The sequence below is a fragment of the Mus pahari genome, chromosome X (genome assembly GCF_900095145.1).
Source record: "Mus pahari chromosome X, PAHARI_EIJ_v1.1, whole genome shotgun sequence".
Lineage (NCBI taxonomy): Eukaryota > Metazoa > Chordata > Mammalia > Rodentia > Muridae > Mus > Mus pahari.
Window position 1 is genome coordinate 115,745,744 of NC_034613.1, and position 24,230 is coordinate 115,769,973.

The window sequence follows — 24,230 nt, forward strand, 5'->3', positions numbered from 1 at the left end:
CCAAGTTTAACAATTTTGTGATTGAACAGATTGCTAAATGTCAAACCCCTTCAGTGAGACCTAGCACTTCCCTAGTCCCTGTACATATGTGGGAAGAATGAAGAAAATGAAAGCCATTTGCTCTGGATCTAAGGTTGGCATTATGCAAATACTCCCTCTGCTTAAGGGCTCCAGTGAGAATAGTACCTTCCACCTGGCATTAGTTCTGAGTGGCTTTGTGAATTCCTTTGGTCTATTATGTTGGTTGGTACTTTGGCTTCTTTGGCACCCAGCACCAGCTGATGCCCTGATCTGAGGCCCAGTTGGACTGGCTTTATTGCTCAGTACTGTAGCTGTCTCCAGGGCATTGTTCTTGAGACTTCCAACAGGGCAGATTTGTGCAGTTAGCCCATCTGGACAAGATCTGTAACAAGTAAAGCTCTGTGCAATAAGCTCATCTCCATAGTCCACCCCCGCCAACCCCGCCTCCGGGCTGCAGCAGCCTGACACCCTAGCCCCATCAGGGACAGTATCAAAGAGATACTCTCTCCTCCTTTCAAAGGGGTATTGCTTGTGGCTTCTCATCGATTGGCACTACCTGGGCAGAAATAGGAACATAGGGGCTCTCTTCCCTTTTCAATGTAATTTCCTCCTATAAACCAGTTTTTAACGTTTGATTCTTTGTATGAGAGTGCTCAAATGGCCAATAAAAGTATTTTCTAGATCCGAATTTGGTAGTGCACACTTTAATCTTAATACTGGGTACAGTTAGATTGGAGGATTATAAGTCCAAGGCTTGCCTGGGCTGCAAGTAAGTTGCAGGCTAGCTTTGGATATACAGCAATACCTTTTCTAAAAAAAAAAAAATCTAGGTCAGCTACCTTGATCTTTCCAAAGTACTTTCTTCAAAATCAAGGGAAACAAAAGGATATCCCAATGAATGAGAAAGGTCAGACTAATTCAATAAGTAAATAGAGAAAGAATGCTGGTCTTATCCTTGCATTATAGCATTGGACTTGTTGACTTCGAATTTAGAATTCTATGTGAAATGATGAGGTTGTGAGGGAGAGATGAAATAGAGATGGAGATGGGAAAAGAGGAGGAGGATAGTTGGAATGGGCAGAGGAGAGCTCTGATTACATATTTAATTGTTTTTCTGGGTCCAGAGAAAAGGACTTTAATATTTTAAGATACTATTTGTTTGTGTATTCCAATTGCAGTCCTCACACTTTAATCTTTCTCATCTTATTTTTGTGTTCTTCATGGTCAGATCACTTCAAAGAACTCAGTGTACCAGGCCCTTGTGTCCCCATGACTTACAGTGATACAGCAACCTGCTCTATTCTGACCTTTCCTGTAGCTTTACTGAATAATCCCATGGAAGAAAAAAAGGAAGCACAAAAGGGTAAAGAAACAACCCAAATTATGGCTCTCTGCCTTCTATAGCTATTACGCAAGATAGATGATAGGACCAATGTTTGTTTCCCTAGAAGCCTAGATAGGGGCCCTATCCATGCCTTGATCCTCCTTAGTAACTTAAAAGCCTACTCTATTCAGAACAAGGTTGTATGGCACTGTTATTTTCTTGCCAATAGGAGGTAAAGGAGAAAGTTAGAAGATCCTGCAAAATAAAGAGACTGGAGAAAAAGGAGAAACAAGAGAGCAGTAGTCTGTCTAAATCGTGTTTCTGTGCTCCACTTCTTAGATTTTAGTATCTTTTATATCACCTTTCCTAGATCATTAAATGCAATTCTTAAAGAATAAGCCTCCCCCTACCTTTTCCTTACCCAGCAGCATAATAAAACTTGTGGCTGCTATTTGATTAGGGACTATAACAAATGTCTGGGACCAAGAAGCTTATATAGATCTGGAAGGGTACAGAGTCCTGGGTTCTTGCCCCAGTTCTGAAAATGTTATCTTTTCTAGGAGAAGTGAACCTACTTCTGTTGGGCCATATAACATTGTCCTAGCCCAGTGCAGCCTATGACTACATTGTTGTGAAGAGGTTCAAAACCTGTGTCTTTGTCTTCCTATCGGTAAGGATATCTGACTATCGGGGCAGAATTTGTGGACTGAAAGGACAGTGGAAGGGAGCGCAGTGTGCCGAGTAAAAGCCAGGCTCTGAATACAATTAGAAAAGATGCAGATAGCAAAACCAAGAATCCCACAGTCTAATTATTTTTCACAGAGGAGCCCCAGCAATGACAGAAAGTCATTTTGGCATTAGCCACATGGACAAACAAAGGGAAATGGCAGAGTAAGCAGTCAATCTGGATGAGGGTATATAAGCCATGTTTGTAAGTACAGCTACTATTGCCACTAGCAGTCCCCACATAGCTTGGGAACTGATAATTGAAGTTATGAGTGTGAGGTCAGAAGGAACTGTTCAAGCTCCTGAGAGAGTCTGATGGAAGGGAAAAGCCCACCTGGGTGAAAGCAGGAAGCCAGCAGCTGTACACTATAGCTTCCACACTGTCTGTTCACAGTGCCTGGTGGATATCTTCTGACCTTAGCACTTTATAGACAACCCAATAGAAGATATTGAAGACAAGAAAAGTAAAAGGGAAGACAGCCCTGGAGATGGTGTCAATTCTCTTGGCTCGGTCCACATAGAGTTTCCTCATGGTTTCTCCTTCCTTTACAAGAGGGGTTGGAGGTTGGGGACTGTAGATGCTGGAACCCTCCATTGGACCTCCATCCCTTGCTTGTAAGCACTGTCCTAGGCCATAGCCACGAAAATAGAAGCGGCTCTCTCTTATGATGTCTTCTTCCTATAATTACAAAAGATAAAAGGTGTATATATATATATATATATATATATATATACACACATATACATACATATATGATATTTACATATATTAAGAAGCTATATGTTATGGTTTCATTTATAGCCATGCATTGAGTTCCCTTTTGAAAATGTGTCACAACAACATTTGGAGTCCTCTAAAACCTACTGAAGTGCCAACATCTTAACGTCAAATTCTGTGACAGGTAAACAGAACAACAAAACCACCAGACAGTGAGGCTGAGATATTTTGACTTGGTAAATTGATTTTAATTAATTTTAAAAGCTTTAGAAATAGTTTATTTTGTAGATAGTACATTTTAAAGCTAATTTTGACTGAAAGCATGGCGGAGGTACATTTTAAATAAGCAGTAAGCAGCATGACCATTACTACAATAGTTGGCTGACAACTGAGTAGCTATGACACAGCTGGGAAGCAGGAAGCAAGGGCAGAAATACAGAAATAAAAGAAATTGAAGGGAGGAGGAGGAAGTGGGAAGAACCATCCACAAGAGCTTTCCTTACAGAGGAAGCCCTCAGCCCCTCTACCCCGGAACTTACTTACTCTATTTTCTCGTTTTAGAGCAGATTTGAGAAATATATCTTCCAAATAGAAGACAATTATGTATATTAAAAGTGTTGAATGCTCTGTAGTAAAAGCTTCAGGTAATAGATTGCCTGAAATGAAATATCCTTTTGTCTGATTTCATCTACCAACTCAAGTGTGCCCAGCAGTGAGGATGTTCCAGAGTCTCTCATTCCCAACACTGGAGAAGTCCAAGGTAAAGCAGGAAGAGTAAGCCTCCGTCGCTACCTGACATAGTTCTTTAACTTATAAGAATAAGGAACATGTGTGTGTGTGTGTGTGTGTGTGTGTGTGTGTGTGTGTGTGTGTGTGTGTGTGTGTATAGTGGGTATGTCATACATATGTATATGCAGAATGAGCACAAAGGTGTTAAACATTTTGTACAATTGAAAGGACACTGTAGGATGTTTATAACAAGGCCTCTGCAGCTACAGAAATCAATGAAAAAGTAGTTGTGTAGATGAGATACTGGTATGGTTGGTAATAGTGACTCCTTAATTATTATATCACCCCAAACTGACCTGGACATCAGTGGCAGACAAACTCAGGCCGGAAATTCACAAACCCTTTCTCTGCTGTCTGTTAGTTCATATATAGACAGATTCATTCCTGTATTCCCAGTGGCAAGAACCATGCTTGGAACCTAATTGATACTCAGAAGATGTCTGTTGAATGGACAACTGGGCTGATGAGCCACATGCTTTGGGATATGAGGAATGGGGTGGCTTGTTGTTCTTGGATGCCAGTATCTTGTCACAGTCCCAAACTAAAGAGTCTACTCAGAAAAGAATCTTGTTCAGTTACAAAATACTTGGAAGGAAAAACAATTATTATTTGCCTTTTGCTTCTATAAAAGGAGGAACAATTTTTTAAAATATTATTTTTATTTGAGGTGTATGGGCATTTGGCCTGCATGTATGTCTGTGCATCATGTGTGCTGGTGGGGCCCTGGAACTGAAATTATAGATTGTTGTTAGCAGCCACGTACATGCTGGGGATTGAACCCAGGTCCTCTGGAAGAACAGCCAGCCAGTACTCTTTTCCCCTAAGCCATCTTTGCAGCCTGGGAGGAACACTTTGAACACTGGAAAGAATGTCTACCCACCAGAAAGCTTTGTTGTTCTGTTCTTGAAGTACCGGGGTCTTCATAGAGAATTAGATGTGTATATATCAGAGGCAGTTCACTATCCTGGCTCGTTAATCTTGAAAAGTTACAGTTTGGCAGCCTGAAGGCTCTGCTTATTTATCATTTTTGGCTTTTTTTTAATTAGAGATCTTTATTAATCTCACATGTATTCTATAATTAATATTCACACTCTTCCTATAGGGAGATTTACTGGGACCATTTTACAAATAAAGAACCAGAGGCATGCAAAATATCTCATAAGGAATTAAAAATGACAGGGGTAAGTAAAGTAAAAAAATACTTCCTAGCATTCTAGTATAGCTGTACCCCATTAATCACCTAGCCACCCCACTAGAAGATACAACTACAGAATCTAGGCATTGAGAAAAAGTTCTGAGGAAGGAACTTAGATCCAACTGTAATTTCTGTTTTTATAAATCCCATTATTTCCCCTTTTATCCAGTAAATCTAAGGAAATTACGTGGAAATATTTCTCAGTCTAGAAGAAAGTAATTTTATACAGAAGATAAAATGTATCTAATAAAGTAAGCTATTCTTGGTTCTTTTTAGTTTTAATATGTATTTTTTTGGCTTGCGCAGCAAAGATTAGTGCCCTAAAAGAGGCCTAAATTTGGATATTAGATATTTAAGACAAATTCTGAATGATGAGGGAGTGTCTATGTGTTGGGGAGGAACATGCCATTAAATATCCCTTTGCTCTTTCCATGGCTATTGAAATAGAGTTGAATTTGTTTCTACTTAACTAGGAGCCAAGTGCTGGAAGGCTAGAGAAGGAAGCTAGGAGATAATGCCCAGTATAAAAGGTGGACTGTGAAGACGGGATAGAGTAATAAATATGAAAGTGAGACAGGGAGAAAAGAAACTGGAGATGGGGCAGAATGCTCAATGGAAGATGGAGAGGTGAGTAGGGTTCTGAAAGTAAGGCCCTGAGAGGATTTGCTGGTATTTTGTAAATTTTCTAGTTCTCAAGTTACTGTATTTATAATAGCAAGGATTCTTGTCTATCCAGTTTGACAGCCTTTACCTTTAGCTGGTGTGCTCCGAGCCAGGGGCTAACCCTGCAGGGATGATGAGAATAAGGGTTGCACCTTTTCCTCTAAATTCCTTAGACCATCTGGGAAGGCAAAGGGCATGTGAAAAACCATCGTCATTTCCTGCACTGCCACAGGCGAAGAGCACCATGCAGGGGAGACAAGTGGTGTAGGAGGTACTGCTAGGATCATTGTAGTAACTGTGGTAATATTTGTTACTGGGACATCAACACAAGTGCTTTAGGTAGGAAAGGGACTCTAGAGTATTTGAAAACCCATTCTTTCCTAGGAATGCAAAGTTAAAAAACATTAGAAAACAAACTATGAATCGAAGAGTTCGGTACCTGGAGAAAAGTTTAATACAACTAAAAAAGGGCCGAGATGGTTATTTTAGGAAAGGGAGCATCCTGATTTTTTTCACCTCCTATGTACATGTTTTCATACCCTTTCTATGAGGCAGGTCTCTGGAAGAGTGAGTCTTATTCAAAGATATGTAGTTGTGGATCAGTCCACTAGAGGGCTCACTCTTTGGGAACTGTGAAAGAACTAAAGAGAAGAAAACTAGGAATTCAGAAAAATCTGTATGAGATAGGAGCCCCGTCTTCCCCAGAAAGGAACCATATCAAGAAATGTGCAGTCATATAGATTGTATGATCATTGGGAGTCATAATAGTGGTGTGCCAGGAGCAACTGAGGTGGGAGTTGAGAGTTAGGAGGAACAAAGCATCCTTGTATTACTATGTCTCAGATAGGCTAAAGTCCGAGCGAGCGAGCGAGCGAGCGAGCGAGAGAGAGAGAGAGAGAGAGAGAGAGAGAGAGAGAAACAGAGACAGACAGACAGACAGACAATGGATCAAACCCAAGATTTATGCATAAGCTTGGCAAGCACTCTGCCACTGAGCTAGAACTGCTGCCCCCTAGAGTCAAGATTTTAATAGTGCATTTAGGTAATTGGTTTTCTGTCCTCCAAAAAGTAATTATGTGCTATGCTTTTTGGTTTTGAAGCCTTTGGATTAGACAGAAAACATGGAATCAAAGCTCAAGACACTGTGTCTCTGAAGATTAAGCAACCAGTACCAAGGCTTTCAGCTTTGCTCATAATTGGAGCCTGCTTTTCTCAGGGTAGCCTAAGCACCTCTGTTGTCATGACAACTTACCTAGTGCCTATTGTCTGGGCAATTGAGGGAAAACTGCTTCTGTTGTCATGACAACAACTTCCTCTTCTATCTCCCCTTGGTGATCACTCTGTTCTGGAAGAAATGGGGCTAGCAAACAAGAGTGAGGAAGAACACCACCTCAAGCCTACCAACTCTGAAGTGCCTGATGTTCAAGACAAATTCCACCAATCAGAAGAGGCAAGTAGTGATCTTTCAATTTCAGTTCAAACATGGGGAACATCTTACAGTGCTCCATTTGAAAGGCACTGGTGTCTGACTCTTAGTTCTTAATAGAGGACGACTTAAAGTACCTTCCTTCTGTATGCGAGGAAAACCAAAAACAACTATTATTAATTCTCAAAGCAATAATATCAATGCTAAGCCAATATATGGTTCTAATAGTGGCAAATATATTTTTGTTTGCTTGTTTTGAGACAGGGTCTCTATGTAGTCCTGGCTATCCTGGAACTTGATATGTAGACCAGACTGGCCTTAAACTTACAAAGCCTCCTGTCTCTACCTCCCAAGTGCTGAGATTATAGGCATGTGCCACCATGCCTACCCTGAGCTAATATATTTTAAGTGTTTATTGTATGGCCTGCTCTTAATTTCTCTACTGCCTTATAAGGGTTAATGTCTCATTGCATAGATAAAGGAAACAGTACCAGAAAAACTTAAGTATTTAATTTAACTGTCAACAACCTGGGTCTAGAATCTAGGATTCCCAATTGCCTAGTCCTAGAGTCCTGGGTTGGGTTTGTCTGAGGAGTAATATCAAAGGAGAAGGAAAGTGGGCCCCACCCGTTTGGTACTCACCATGCGCTGACGTCTCTGCCTTCTACGAAGTCTCATAAATTCCTTATGCTGACGAGAGACAAAATTGACTGCAGCATACTCAAGCAAGGCAGCAAATACAAAGAGCAGGCATACAGCCATCCAGATGTCAATTGCCTTCACATAGGACACCTGCAACATCCATGAACAGAAAAGTTACCCTTTCTGGAGTCCTTCCATGGACTGTCCAGTGGATTTCTAGTTCATATTAATTGCCTGCTATTGTTCAATTTTATCCTGAAACTTCTGTGGTTTTATAAAATTCTGTCACATATCTTTATCTGAAGGCCCGTGTCAAAGAGATTGGACTACCCACCATCCTTTGTCTTTCTGCAGTCTTCACCCTCCACTTTCATGAGCCTATCCCCTTACTCTTTATTTCCCTTTGTTATTCTTGCATGCCTGTTTTGCCTTCTGTCTCTTCCTCTTATTTCTTCTGATTCTTCTCTTTCAGTAAATAAAAATGATCAAATCACATTTGCTTGCCCTCTGGGATGCCCTGGGTTTCTCATAGCCATGGGAGATGTGTGGAGTCAGTTACTAAGAGAGAAGGGGTTTCAGCAGAGGTCACTTAGTTAAAAGGTGATATTAGGACTGGAAAATTCGGAGTTTTAAAATCAGTGGCCTTGACATTTGCTTTGGTTCCAGACTCACTGGCAGACTAGAAGCTCCTCCATTCCTGTTCGGCTGTTGACCCTGTGGAGTTTTCTGTTGCTTTTGCAAGAGTCACTGCTGAGGAATGGAGTACAATGGTAAGCTAAAGCTTCATCTCTCACCTTGGAGAGAACGGGGCAGAATCCTGAGGGAGTACTACCTAGCCCATCTCATGACACTTCAGTAATTGCAAGGCTCTCTTGGCATCCACCCATCTGCTTCCTACTGTGTTCCTCTTATTACCTGCCTTTGGTAGCTTTGAAGAGCTTTTTTTCTCCCACTTGCATGGTAAAGGTTGAACACAAACCTCCTCAGGAAAAGGGCGCAGCTGGATGGGTCTAAGAGTAGGGACAGAACTTCAGTTTATTGAGAACCTGTCACTTCCTTAACCAGAGGGATTTCCTGTGTAGTTTTGAGCTCACTCCATATAGCTTCATATCAAGGGTAGGTTTTGTGAAAAGTGACTCCTTTTTATCAGCTTCTGTATTATAGAGCACTGAGATTGCTGCAGACTCCAGCTATAGCAAAGGTTTCATTGGATAAATTCTCTACTTACTGGCTTTCTCTGTGAGAGTAGAGATTGATAGTGGAGATTGAATTCATGACTTCATGTGTTACAGGCATAGTGTTTTACCAATAAGCTATATACCCAACCTCCTATCTTACTGGGTCTTAACTCAAAAATAAGTGTTCTACCCACAAGAGCATTTAGCAGTGTTAATAGGAAATTTTGGCAACACAATTTTAGAGTGGTCATAGCTACTGGGATCTAATGGGTAGAAGACAAGGGTGCTATAAAGCATTATAAAGCACATACCATTCCTCCCTCCAAAAACACACACACACACACGCCAGAATTATTTGCTCTAACTGACATGTGAAAGTTGGCAAACCCTGCTTTACTTCTGGGCATTTCCATGCCTATGAAGAAGGTATCCCATTTAACTGTCTTATCTCCCAGACCCACTGGGCTCTCAAGGACTTCAAATACCTGCTATGAAGATCAGTAATGAGACAATGATAAGGGATAGTCATGACAGGCTTTAGACTATTAATGAAAAGGGCACCTTATGTATTTGTGGCTTAATGTGTCACTAATAGTTTTTTAAAAAAATCACTGTGATCATATCACAACCCCTCCCCCTACAGCCCTTTAGAGGTTCTCTATTAACCTTGTGTTCTAGATGTGTTACACTTACCATGGTCTTTGACCTCTGACTGCCTCTTCGGCCTCAGTGTGTCCCTTGTCATCTATGATCTTGCTATAGTGAAATGTTTTTAAAGAAGCCTGTCTCCTTTCCTCTTCTCTCTGGGATTTGGCTAATTTGCTGTTTACTTTCCATCTTAGATATGATATTTTTGAGATGCCTTTCCTGATCATCCTAATGTGTGTTTTACTACTGTATGTGCCTGGTTTACCCATAACTTTTTAGCATCCACCACACCCCTGGCCAGTTCCTCTACTAGACTGAGCTTTTCCATGCCAAGAACCATTTTTATGTTGTTCTATCCCCAATACCTGAGTGGTTGGCACACAATATGTGTTTAGTTTTGTTTTTTTGAATGAGCAGATAGAAGGTTTATCAATGTGTTTGTCTCTGCTGGCTCCTACTTGCTGTCTCTGCCCTTCTTTCCCTTCTTTGCCTCATGAGCTAAGGGCAAGACACAAGAGAATTGGAGCCTTCCTCCCTGGTGCAGCTTTATATCTTGTCATCCATTTGGCTTTTCCTGTCTGCAGAGCCACTTGCAGCTATGGAGATCAAGAGCCTGGCAAAGAGACAGAAATCAGTGCCTTTAGGGTGCTACACAAGGTAATGAAGGAATGATTCCTAAGAGTATAGCGAAAGACTACCCAGACTGAGTTCCCTTACAAAGAAATCCCTTATACTCTCTTCCTAGACAATAGAGCTGTGTTTTGGATGGGAGTAGTGTTGCTATCAGATGCCTCTGGCCTGACCTTGTCAAACATGGTGTTGCCCAAACTGAAGGGTGAGCAAGAGCTGCTTGGCTTGATGGTTCCGTTGCTCCATGGCTCTGCCTAACAAAACTATTCCTTTCAGGGTACATGCCTGACTGTTTTGCTTACTGACCAATGAAGCTATTAAAAAGTCATGAAAATATGATGCAAACAACCTCTTGACAAAGTCTGTTTTCCAAATGAGGAAACTGTGTGATAACTAGAAGCAGATGGACTGGGCTCACTTACAGGAGAGGATGAGAAAGGAAGTCTCTTGGCAAGAGGCATAAATGGCATTATCTTCTTGGGTTATGAAGAATCTTCTTACTTGACAGAGACAAAAACTTGGGGCAGGGCTCTTAATACAGTGATCCCCATAAAAAGCTATTATAGTAATGCAAATATCATAGCCCAGGCTGGCTCTATGGCTCTCCTCTAGGGACAGTCTGCTTCTGAAAGCCTCATTAATACCCTAGTGAATTTAGAAAACACATACAGGAAGAGATCCCTGACTACTACTTCTTGGGTGCTTGATGCTAATCTGAACTTGACCACTGTTTATCTCTATAGGGGGGGCTTGGAGTAATTTACAGGTTTCCTAGCAAATGAAAAATGAGTAGGGGAAATATCATCTACTATACTCCTAGATCCAATACTCATTCTTTTTCACCTCTGTCACCTGATGACTATAAAAGTAATTAACATTTATTAAGTAATTATTATGTGCCAAACACTGTCCTTGCTTGTCAGTACATTAATTTATTTTTCACAGTAACCACATGGAAGGGGGTAGCATTCTTAGTCTCATACTGTAGGCAAAGCAACTGAGAGACAATTTACCCAAGGTCATACTATTAGGAAATAATGAGGCTAGGATTTAAACCTTAATCTGCCTGACCTATTCTATACTTAATCTCCCCTATAGCAATTTCATAAACCATCAGTATTCACATATTGCACTGCTTAAGTCTCCACTGAAGAAGTCTTATATGGAACAAGCAACGAGAGGTTGTTATCTCAGGGCCAGGTTTCCAACAAATCAGAATAAGAGGGAATATAAGAGGCAAGATTCATTATTCTTGCATGGCTAAGTACAGTACATAGTATGTGCTCAATAAGTATTTGTTGAATGAAAAAAATGGCCTCGCTCCCTGATTTGCTCAGAGCCTTGCTGACCATAAGGACTTTGAGGTGACCTTTAAATTCCCTACATGAATACACGACGCAGGGAGAACTGTTCTTAGTCCCATCAGCACAAATTTTTCTGCATAGTCAAAACATAAACAGGCTCCAGATGATCAGAGTCTACTCTCTTTAATTGCTATTGTATTTGCAACCTCAAAATATTCTCCTTCCCCCCAAATAAATACTATATTTAGAGCACTTTGTAATAGTACCATATCCGTTATAGAAAGAGGACAGAATTTAGTTCAAAACTCTATTGTTTCTTTGGTTCTTTCTCGTCATCATTCACCTTGAGAAGGTCACTAACCTATGATCTGCATTTTTAACTGTACTATGAAAGAATAGAACGATCTATGTGATAATGCTCTTTTGCATGCTTGTGTTTCCCAAAGAAAACTAAGTAAGGCAGAGTTTCTAGTCATTCCATAGCATTCACGTCGTTATGCTATTTTGGAGAAGAGGAAATGTTGAGTGGCAGCTATTGCCATTTGCAGTTAAAAGCCAAATGCAAGATAGGGAGGAGCAGAGCAGAGCATGCAATGAGTGGGAAATGGGGGGCTTGATATCAGGCAGGTTCTTTTTGTATATCTCTTCACCTTAGGCAAAGAGGCCCTGGATCCAGAGCTCTGAGTTGTCATGGTGAGGACTGTGGTGATGCCAAGGCCTACACGAGCAGGGGCCGCATCCATGTTGATCCAGAAGGAGACCCAGGACAGGATGACAATGAGTAGGCTGGGAATGTACATTTGAATCAGATAGTAGCCCATCTGCCGCTCCAGGTGAAACTTTACCTCAATGCAAGTGAATTTTCCTGAGAAAAGAAATGAAGTATTTGGCTCTGAGTCCCCATACTGCAGCTTAGCCTGAGGGAGTATACATCAGGAATAGGGCAGCCCTGCTGAACCAACCTCTGGGATGCTCAGCTGGCCTCAGATAGTGCCAGATTTCAAACTGTGAAAGCTCTCAACTCAGCCCTAAAGATTGCCTACTTGCTCCCAGAATTTTTACTACCAGAATAAGATTTTTCATGTAACAATTACAAAAAGAGGACAAAGAGTAAGAAGGCTCCAGAATCAAATTCTCTGAGGTTGAAGCTCAAGTTTTCACTTAATAGCTCTGTGATCTTGACTAAGTCATCCAAAGCTTTTGTTTGTTTGTTATGCCTTTTGTTTTTGAGACAAGGTGTTTTTATGTGGTCCAGGGTGACATCAAATTTGGAATTCTCTTCTGAGCCACCATGCCAAGTTCCACTCAAGTTTTTTTGCACTAGTTTTCTAGCTTAGAATCAGACTAATTAACAATAGCAACTCCATCATTGGGCTGTTAGAAAAGTTAAATGAAATGCTGTCATTCAGGTGCTGAGCACAGTAACTATTTGAGTTGTTAAAGCATTGTTAAGAAAGAATAGTTTGGGCTTCATGTATATTAGACCATCCTTTCTTGCACCTGCTCATATCCCAGAATCAGCTAGAACAAACTCTATGTCTTAAGCAAGTGAGAACAACTATCTAGCATACAACTGGAAAGGATCACAACAGAGATCAGCTCTGGATCCTGGAAAGAGGATTCCCATAGACCAGTGGTTCTCAATTTGTGGCTCAAGACCACTTCGGAGGTCTAATGACTCTTTTGCAAGAATCATCTAAGACCATCAGAAAACACAAATATTTAGATTACAATTCATAGCAGTAGCAAAATTACAGATATGAAGTAGCAATGAAAATAATGTTTTGGTTGGGGATCACCACAACTCGAGGAACTGTATTTTTAGGTTCACAGCAGTAGGAAGGTTGAGAGCCACTGTCACACAGTATCAGGAATCACTATTCTGTTCTGCCATAAAACAATGCATCAGTTCTAGGCACACATCTCAGTGCTCTTCTTTTCCCCATACCAGCCCCCTTTACTTTATCCTGATTCCCATGGCTCAGAAGCCAAGAAAACAGTAATTTACAGATTCTTTTAAAACCAGAGGCTTTTGATAACACAAGAGGAAAAGGAGACAATTCGTATAGCTATCTCTAAGTATCCACTGGGAGATGGCTTTCAAGATTCCCCTCACAAATACCAAAATCTGTGGATGCTCAAATCCCTTATACAAAGTGGCTTCATATTTGTATTTAAAATATGCATACCCTTCCATATACTTTAAATTAGGCCTATATCATTCATTTAAGCTGTTTATTTGTTTGTTGAGAGAGAGAGAGAGAGAGAGAGAGAGAGAGAGAGAGAGAGAGAGAGAGAGAGAGAGAGAGAGAGAGAGAGAGAGAGAGAGAGAGAGAATGTGTGTGTAAGTTAGAGGACAACTTCAGTAGTTAGTTCTTGTCTTCCACAATGTGGGTCTCAGGATCTGAACTCAATTCATTTACTGACTAAGCCATCTTGTCAGCTCTATGATATAACATAATAATGATATGGAAAAAGTCTGTACATATTCAGCACAGAGGAAATTTATGATTAATGCTTTTGTTCTGAGGTTGGAGAGACCTTTGTATATGGTACATGTTAACATGGAGAGCCGACTATGTGTCTTGATGTTATTCCGACTAAGGCCTCTTACCTGATTACTCAAGACCAGTGATTTGAACTTACTGCTTGGGGCTTTGGCATGTATGACTTTATGACCTTGTATTTATCTGTCCTTGAGTCTGCCCCTACTGAACACCACGGGCTTCTTCCTGTGACATGCCATTTACTATGTCCCCATATTTCCTTTCCATGCTTTCCTTCCTTGTTTTCTATAATCATAGTTTTGGTGTTAGTTATCCGATTAACAGTTGTTTAGCTAGACAAGTAAGAGAAAAGGAATAACATTCTTAAGCTCATATTTATCAAATCACTTCTAAGTGCCTGGACTTTTTATACTTTAACTAAGACCTGTAGGACTTTTTTAAGTGAGTAAAATGATTTTCTCTCATATTACAGATAAAACTACTGAAGCATAAATTAAACTGTATTTCTTAAGGGTAACCAACCAGTATATAAAGATGCTAGAATCTAATCTCAGGCTTATCTTGCTTTATCCATTGTATCACACTACTTTAGAAATATTTAATAATATTATTTCCTTCCGGGGATTTTAAATACATACCTTTGTTTTTTTATTAGGTATTTTCTTTATTTACATTTCCTAGTTTCCCCTTTGAAAATCCTCTATCCCCTCCCCCTCCTCCTACTCACCAACCCACCCACTCCCACTTCCTGGCCCTGGCATTCCCCTATACTGGGGCATAAAACCTTCACAGGACCAAGGGCCTCTCCTTCCATTGATGTCTGACTAGGCCATCCTCTGCCGCTTATGCAGTTGGAACCATGAGTCCCACCATGTGTTTTCTTTGATTGGTGGTATAATCCCTGGGAGCTCTGCGGGTACTGGTTGGTTCATATTGTTGTTCCTCCAATGGGGCTGCAGACCCCTTCAGCTCCTTAGGTACTTTCTCTGGCTCCTCCACTGGGGGCCCTGTGCTCAGTCCAATGGATGGCTGTGAGCATCCATCCACTTCTGTATTTGTCAGGCACTGGCAGAGTCTCAGGAGACAGCTAAATCAGACTCCTGTTATCATAATGTAGTCATACTCTACACATAACACTAAAGCTACAAGAACTATGAAAATATCATGTTCATGACTGTATATTATTTTACCAAGTAGATTACACTGTCTTAATTTACTTCTACCATGTGGGTGAATTTTTTTTTTCTTTTGGTTTTTCGAGACAGGGTTTCTCTGTATAACCCTGGCTGTCCTGGAACTCACTCTGTAGAACAGGCTGGCCTCGAACTCAGAGATCCGCCTGCCTCTGCCTCCCAAGTGCTGGGATTAAAGGCATGCGCCACCACGCCCGGCTGTGGGTGAATTTTTAGAACAATCCCAAGTTTTGCTTGCAATAATAGGAGAAATGTGACTAAAGCCAATGAATATTTTGTTATATTTTCTTAAAATATATTCTAAGGAGTGGAAGTCCTGTATAAATAAGCAGGAAAAAAATTAGCTTCTAAAGTAGTGTTTTTCAAAATACAGTGTTTCCTGAACTACCTACACACAGCATAAGCCTCACGACACTTGTTAACCATGCAAATTTCTAGGCATTTCCTCTAGTATATGTAATCGGAATCCCCGAGAGTTATAGCCTAGGAATCAATATTTTTAAAAGACTCCCTAGGGGAATGAATATATTGAGTACAAAAAGCTTGAAAACAATTCATCTACATTCAAATTGCCATCCCCCCTCCCAAGTCTCTACCAATTTCTTTCTGCTCCCAGCTGCAGTTTCTAAGTTAAAGGAACTGTCCCCCCCCCACACACACACACTCCCACACGACTAAGTTGCTAAAGAAAATGAAGACCCAGCAACTCTTGAGAAAGCTGAAGTAGTGAGCTGTCCAGTTTGGAAAAACAGTTCCTCTCCACTTCCCTTTCCCTACATGCAGAACAAGAATGTGTCCTGATGTTCAGGAGAGCCAAACAGTGGCGGTAACTGTGGATAGCATGCATGCTCAGCTACCTGTTTCCTCAGGCCTGTTTCTTCTATTTGAGCATTGCTATTGACAACTCCTAAAATGTAGATTTCCTGACTTTCACACAGAATTGACCCTAGGAAAAATAAGACATTTTGGCCGTTCATTGTCACAGGGCCTTTTAATCTGCAGTATATGAGAGAGATACAAACATGGGCTTTGGGGTTAGATCTGGATGGTAATTCTGAATCTATTAGCTGTGTGACAACTAATTCAAACTCTCACCTCTCCCTGTTAACTTTCTTTTTAAGATTTATTTTACAGTTATGTGTTTTTTCGTGTTTGTGTGAGTATGAGCATGTCGCAGTGCATGTGTGGAGGTCAGGGGACAGTTTATAAGGAGTCAGTTATCTCCTTTCATCAAGTGTGTTCTGGGGATTAAATATAGGTTGTCAGTTTTACCTGCTGAGTCATCCCTATAGACTTTCTGTGTTCTTTCTTTGAAAATGGTGTTGATAGCATCCTCCATGATAAAGTGGGGTTTAGGAAACATCATATCTCAGCTGTTGAGACTCTAGTAGAACCTGGTTACCTTATCCTCTTGTCTCTTATCTTGAGACCTTCTAGTACCTCACAGACAATAAAGACTTGCCTGATTCTTACCTGTATTGTAGTGCTTGGTACAATAACCTAGATCCTTCTCATCCCGCAAGATAAATTGGGGTAGAGTCAACCCCTCAGCCACTTGGACAGCAGGAGCATCTTCTAGCCACTCAAACATGAGGTCATTCATGGTGTAGCCAACTGCAAGTGACAGAGACATCAAAAGAGTTTCAGAGTGTGTGTTTGGGGTGAAGATAGAGGTGGAGTTGAGGTTAGCAAGGGTATGGAGTTGAGGGACAAGATTTGGGGTTTAGAAATGACATACTCAGCTTGGAAAAGGAAATGATTCTGAAGAAGGAATTTCCTCAGTTGTCTCATGGGCCTGTACTAAATGAGCAAGTCAGAAAGATCCCAGACTCCTCTACTAATGTGGGTCTCAAGCTTGGGAAATGCTTAGAGAGAAATTTCTCTGGCAGACTTGGGATGTAGGCCAAGAAGGTTGCAAAGATGTCAAGGACCCCAGCTGGGAACCTCCTGCCACATCTTAAGCCCAGAGGAGTAAGCATGTGTACCAACCACATGTCCTGAGCTGAGCCTCAGAGCCAGAGCTTCTGCCACTTTTCCTCAGGGAAGAGAGAACTATTTCTGTCCTTCCAGTCATGCATGGGAGAATGTGCATACCACAGACTCCTAGCCAGGGACTTGAATTGGAAAAAATTGAGAGTTGGTAGCTGAACATGCCAAGTTGCTCACAAATTGCTTGCAGTTCATGAAGTCTCGTGTCCCAGACATGACTATATTCTCATGTGTAAGAGGAGACTGATGTGTACAGCATGTAGTATAAATCCTACTGTAGCAGTATGACATCAGGTGAGTCATCTACTCTTCTGTAAAGTGAGGCTAGTAGAGGCTGTCCCAACTAAGTTTGTAAAGTTGTTGTGAGGGATAATGGGATCCTGCTTGTGTATATGGTGTATAAATTCTAGAGGGCAGACCAAAGAGCACTTTCTTTGCACCTCTGTTCCCATGTAGTAGAAACAGTGCTACAAGTTTTCTTCTTTGAGGAATATCTCCTGTCCTGATCTTACAGTTTTACCTCTTGAGCCAGGTGATAGGTGAAGAGTAAATGGTGACCCATCCTTGCCATCCTTTGGTGTCTGCACATTTGACCCCCTTCCCATAAAGGAGACTGGCTGAGTTCACCTCTCGACATTTTCCTATACCTGAAGCTGTCCTCTGAGTCTCTGCAATCATTATCTGCATTCATAGAGAATCAGTTCCATGAATATTTCTATATATGAGCATCTTCAATGTCTTAATTCTGAGAAAGTAAGGGTGAAGCTACTATAGGGATTTCAGGAATAAATTTGGGCACAGGAGGCACCCTTCAGACAGTTTCCCATGGTCAGAAGCACATTTGTATACATGGCTGGGAGGTATTTTGTTCCCCAGCCCTATGGAACGGTCAGCCCAGCAAGTAATGTGGGAACACAAAAAAACCACACTGGGCTGTGTGTCAAGGAGCCTTGGCTTCTATTCTCATCCATAACAAGAACTGATTGTGTGTACTTGGGAAAATGTCTAAAATATCATTAACTAGCTGTTACTCCTAGCCTTGCCTTGTGACTCACTAGAAACACTTACAGCTTTCCAGCTGCATCGTGCAGGTCTGTATGTCCATTGGGAAGTTCTTGAGGTCCATTGGGCAGGACAAAATGAGGGTCAATCTGGTGGGAACAGTAAAAAAGTAATGGCATCAGTTTGCTGGGTTCCAGCACTGTATAGCATGGACCATCTTCCCACCCTTCTACCTCCATCTGGCTTCTTCCTCTTGATACACAATCTCCTTGCTATACACTAGGTGCACCTGATGCTGTAGAGAACGTTCCCATTCTTGAAGATGCGCAGTAACTTGTTGTCTGTGGTCACCTCATGGAAGTTGGCCCCTTTCTCATTGGCAAAGAAGAGGTCTGGCTTCCAGATAGAGTCGAGCATGGATGGGTCTAGGTCCAAAGAGTCATCTGGATATTCTCGGTAGGCCAGACGTGGGTCATTCCACTGCTGCCGCAAGAAGACATTTACCCGGTAGTCCTGGAAGGGTGGAGAGGATGGCCTATCAGATTCAGTGCTTTCCCAGGGGTCCAATAAAGCCAACATGAGCAGAAAGGCCATGAGCAGGAAATGCTGGAGATGCATCCTGAGGGCCAGTAGGCATTTTCCAGTGTAGAAAGCCCAGTTCGCACAAATATGGCAAAGATGGGAAGGGATAAGATCTTTATTTATATCTTACCTACTATGTGCCAGACTCACTGCTAAGAGCTTGTTTTTGGTAGGACTGGAGGTTGAACCCAGGTTCTTGAGCATGCTGGGCAAATACTGTAGCACTGAGCCACATCCTCAGCTCTGAGTGCTTTCCTCATACACATCATTTTATTTAAACCTTGCATCGATCTTGTATAGAGAATGGTTTCGTGTTCTACCCTTTACGTATGAATAACAAAGTCCTGGGAAGATTGATGTCCACCTGCTTAATACAGATATTAGGTAGCAGAGTTGCAATTTGAACTCAGGTCTTTTCTAATTCAAAAGCCTGTGCTCTGCCTCAGGTTTCTTCACATATTTGATGAACATTTTTTAGGCTAGTTTGCATTTAGCTAGGGAAACTCTGGACTAAGAATAGCCTCTCAGTCATCAACTCAAATGTCCCATGGCTAAAGCTATGATCACAAAGCAAGAAGAGGGCAGCAGAAAGGAAATTCTTGCAATGTGGGAGCACACTGGAATAGAAGTGGGGAATAGGAAGACCCCTTACCATGGTGGTCTCAGTGACGGAGCCAAAACTGTTGATGAAGATGTTGCAGGTCACATTCACAGGTGGACCTAAGGGTAGCAAAGCATAGCCTATTGGCAGGGCATTCCAGAAATCTCAGATCAGACCACTGCTGAGCAAAGACTGATAGTAACACACACCCACAGGCAAATGGGGGTAGAGGTTCTTTTTGAGCTCTAAGATCTAGCCTTAGACTTCCAGCCTCTTTCCTTAAGGGCAGCGAACAAGTACTGGCTAAGGAATGTGCCACCCGCAACAGTAAACATGGAGGGGACTAAGTACGTGGGCCTCTCTTACCTTTGAAATTGGGCCTAATCCTAGCATCATATCCAGATGTTCGTCCCATAAGCTTGTCCAAGAAATCAGAGGGGGACATAGGTTGGGATCCTTTAGGCCCAGATTTGACATCCTCTTTTGCCAAAGCCACACTGGACGGGAGAAGAAAAGAAGTTTGAGGATAGTTGCACAGCTTGTGCTTTCCTGCCCTAACCCCCTTTGATGGATTTGCCCAGCAGACAGGAAGATAAGCAAGAATGATTCTCTGGTGTAATAAATGAGAAGAACCAAGCAGTTGTGAGCTTACTTGGCTGCCCAACAATAGTTCTGGGAAGTGGCTTTCACATGGGCTAAGTCTTTTTACTCTTAATTCTCGCTACATGATATTAAGGCTGTTGTCTCCATTTTCCAGGCAAGAAAATGGGCTTAAGAGGTATAGAAACAGAGGAGCAGTGGATAGAGGTGGGGGGGGGTTGAGAAGGAAGGCCGGGGAGGAATGGAGGGAGGGAAACTGTAGTCAGTAAGTTAGTTTACTAATTAATTTGTTTAAAGGTAGTTAGTTGCCCAAAGTCTCAGAACTTCTGAGTGACAGTCAGGAATCAGTCACTGGACTAAGGACCTACTTAGTCTTCTATTCCTGAAGGCACTTTGAAAGCATTCAAAGAAGAATGACATCTCACCCAGTGTGTTAATATGGCCTAGCCAAGGATAGGAGGAATTTTCGAACAAGCAGCTTCTCTGAGACCTGCTATCAGTTGCTTGGGCTTCCTGTAAGATTTCCAGGTCTTAGAACCTAGCTTCTTTGGGAGTAGGTTTGTTTTCTGCCTGCCTTCCTGCCTGCCTTTTTCTCCCCCTCCCTCCCCCCCTCTCTTTCTTTCTTTCTTCTTGGCATAGCAAGAAGGTGTGTTTAAGTGTAGTGTCATGGCCATTACAGACAGGTGAATTCAACTATGGTAATAACCAGGGATAAATAGCCATGGGAGAATTTCCCAATAGAGTGATCATACTGAAGTGAACTCCCATCTTTCTCTACCTAAGATCTCAATTTGGGGGAAGACGTGAGTATGTTTTGGCCTGGCATCGAATCTAGCCTCTATTCTTTTGTCAGTCTTCCTCCTAAGAGGACTGAGGAGATGAATTGGTGGACAAAATACTCGCTGCACAAGCATGAGGAAGTGTTCAGATCCTCTGCACCCAGGTAAAACTCTGGTGGACATGATAACAATACACATGTAATCCTACCTCTGGGGAGCCTAGCTTTCTTGTGGCAAGCTGGACAGTTAGACTCGACGAAACTGGCTAGATATAGGTTCAGCAAATGACCCTACCTCAATATGTAAGATAAAGAATGATCAAAAAAGACACTTGATATTAACCTTAGGCCTTTACACATATATGCACACATGCATGTCACTGTACACCCACATGCATTTGTGCCTACACTTATACAAACATGTATGCATACATACACATAAATTTCCCCAATAATTCTGTGTTCTAGTCAGTGGCTGGTACAATCATTAAAGGAGCTAAGGTACTGCATTAAATGTTTCACAGGCTTTATCTAGGTTAGTTCTCATGTCAGTCTTCCCTGTTTATCTGTTAAAAATGGTTCTTTGTATCCAGGAGACACTGTTCCTAGGACCCCTCTATGGATAATATATAAAGTGGTATAGTCTTTGCATATAACCTGTGTACATCTTCTTGTATACTAGTAAATCATCTCTGGGTTCTAATACCTAATGCACTTTAAATGTTATACAAGTAGCTGTTTAGGGAATAAAGACAAGGAAAATCCAAATATTGCCAGCACAAGTGCTAATAAATATTTTGAGTCTGTGATGTTTGAATTTGAAAGATGCGGACAACTGATGGGTATGAAGAGATAACTGTACATAGATTATGAGACTGGGGATCTGTAAGGTATAGGTGAAATGACTTCTCTAAGGGCCTATAGCTAGTGGTAAAGCCAAAAGTCAGAACCAGAGCCAATAATTTCAAGACTTAATATATCTTACCCAGTACTTGTCACAAGACAAGCAGCCCAGGATGTTCTATTAAAGAACCAGAGTGAGGAAAGGCCAAGACCTGTCACACTGACTTCTTAGAGTTAGATCTTGGATTCTGAAAGCAGGAGGAATCCCTTGCCCTGGGGACAGAGGCCACCCTGCCCACTGGCAGGAGTAGCCAGAGCAGGTGGCCTAAGTGTATACTATGGAAATCCAAGGAGGTCGATGGTAATGCTGGGGAAGGCAGACGTCTGGCTTCACCATAGGATATCCACACCAGCCAGGTGCTGCTGCTGTTGCTGCTGCTGTTGGCCATCTGCCACCTGCCTGCTGGGAGACCAAATGGCCCTACATACAGAGCAAGCAGACCTCTACTGTCCTCAGCCTCACTCAGGTCACTTCTCCACTGGTCCCTGTCCTAGGAGTCTAGGATAGGCTGGGAATCTTCTGTCTTCAGTCCTGAAACCTGTTTTGGTTACCCAGATTCTGAGATTATCTTGTCTAAGGAACTAAGACTGAGAGTGACTTTGTGAAACATTCTATCCACCCTTTAGTTCCTGGAAAGTTCCTAACACTGACAGGACTTAGAAGGGTCAAGAACTGACAATCCCCATACAAGATCCTGGGGTAGTATGAGGAGAGAATTTTGATTAAGCTTAATCAATCTATGCTGCCAGTCCACTTTTAGCTGTTTTTTCTTTCTAAGCACACTGTCCCAATCTGCGCCCCTTCCTGCATGCCATCACGTGTCCGCAAGCAATGGGGCTGAAAGTACCTCAGAAGCAAGATGCTCTGGGACACTCCTGTGTTAAGAAGGAGGAGATATGGCTCTGGCATTCACTCTTTTCACTTTGTGAGGCGTTCCTTTGAAGACCACTGTAGCTGAGCCATAGCTATCTATCTGTTCAGCATATCCTGTCAACCTAGACCAGCTCTTGTTAAAATGCGAAAGGAGCAAATGGTCGGGACATTCAAAAGGAACCCCAAGAATTCTTTACCTTCAAAGCCAGGAAATAACTGCCACCTAGTGCCTCTCAAAAGGACAGTGAGCAGCCATGTGTAAAAGGGCAGGGTAACTGCAGAAAGCTAAGGTTTGGGCATCCCAGCTCCAACATGCTGTGGTCTCGTGGCAATCCTGTGCCACCTGCAGCCTATTTGGCAGGCATCTGATAGATGTTTCTGTCATTTTTAGAGGTCCAGCTGATATGGAGATAAGGTTCAGTTACAGGATGAATGACCTCCATTTTAGGGCTCAGCTGCCTAGCCTCTACCCAGGCCCATGCAATTCACCCATACAGACGCTCCTGTACCCTCAGTGGGGCTGCACAACTGTACTGGACAGCTCCTGGGTCCTGACTAAGGAGGGTGTGTCCTCCCCTGATGCCTTCCAGATGAGGTTTGATTTTTCAAACTTAGAAGAAGCTGTGGCAGCTGCCCAGTCTGTTACCACCAGCCCCCAGTTAGGGTTTGCATGCTCCTCCTCCTCACCCCACTCAACTCACCTGAGGAGGACCTTCCCTGGCAAGGTCCAGAGAAGAAGGAAGAGGCTTGCTGGAACAAGAGTTGTCATTCTGCAGGGACCTTGGAATCCTTTCTCAGCTTGGCTGCCAAGGTGAGAGCAGGTATCCCTGTGGGAAAGCCAACAGTATAGAGCCCTTCTCCAACTTGGACTGGAATAAAGAGCCTGTGTGGCTGGGCTAGGAGTTGAGCGCTCTTTCCTCTCCTGCTTCTTTTCTGCCCTGTCCTTAGCAGTCAGGGTCTAGAACTATTCCCCTGAATAGATCTGAACCTGACACAGATAACCCTACTAGCTCCGGCTTGAGCTTATCTTAGACTGAGAAGGGCCTCAGCCTGCCGGTCAGGGAACCAGAAAAGATTCTCTTTGGGTAGCAATCACTCTCCAAACCCTGGGGAGTCTTGGAGGGGAGGGAGGAAGGAGACCGGCAGAAAGATGTTTCTTTCCCTCCCACATCCCCCTAGATGCACCCTCTGAAAGCAGCAATTTAAAGGCACAGTCGCCAGTAGCTGGAGTGGGGTTCCCAGCTTGTCTGAGTACTGGGGAGGAGCTTGGGCTGCTGAGCTGCCACTTGGGGAGAGCCTGAGGTGTTAGGTCCAGCCTCCAACTCTTAAGAGGAGGAATGCTAGCTCATGTGTAGTCAGTAGTCAGCCTTGTTACTCCTGTACCCAGCAGCTTTCTTTTTAACCTGGAGTCTTAAAGTGTGGTCCTAGAGTAAAGACTTAATGTGTTGTCTAAGGGAATAAAGACTTCAGAATGGTCATGGGGCAGCCGCAGGGTATCCTGAGGATGAAACAGGTCAGAGGTGTGGAGTCTGACTTCAGGGGCTGCTTTTCTGTACCCTCTGGATGGAGGCATGGGGGATGACAGCCTACAGTCTGTCCCTCTCTTTACCTGCCCAGCTCTATTGTTCTCCTATTCCCTTCAACCTGTAATGTGTGCATTCTCTTCCCTCCTTGGTTCCCCTCAGTCAGGTACTCTTTGTGGAGTCCTGTGACCTGTTGTAGCTCTCACAAATCCTTCCTCCTCAGTGTCTGTTCCCCAGGGCTACTTATGGGAAGGGACAACTATCCTGGGTGCTCAGGGGACATTGACTTTATCACCTTTCGAGGAATCACAGGTGGGAAGTGAGTTGGGGGGGCTGGACGCCAGACAGAATGTGACCTTCCTCCCTTGGTTTCTGCACATTCGTCCATGGCATCCAGGTGCTTAAGCAGCTCCA

At 42.5% G+C, this 24,230-nt stretch overlaps 1 protein-coding gene across 1 annotated transcript; it reads right to left on the reverse strand.

Annotated features, from left to right (window-relative positions):
• Positions 1–2,433: 2,433 nt before the first annotated feature.
• On the reverse strand, positions 2,434–23,505 carry Glra4 (glycine receptor alpha 4). Its single transcript, XM_021188049.1, has 9 exons — positions 22,995–23,505; positions 19,505–19,635; positions 19,190–19,257; positions 18,245–18,468; positions 18,022–18,104; positions 16,438–16,578; positions 11,915–12,129; positions 7,505–7,654; positions 2,434–2,750 (listed from the first exon to the last, which is right to left on the reverse strand). Exons 1-9 carry the CDS (start codon positions 23,060–23,062, stop codon positions 2,460–2,462), a joined length of 1,371 nt encoding a protein of 456 aa, XP_021043708.1. The 5' UTR covers positions 23,063–23,505; the 3' UTR covers positions 2,434–2,459.
• Between the last annotated feature and the right edge of the window lie 725 nt (positions 23,506–24,230).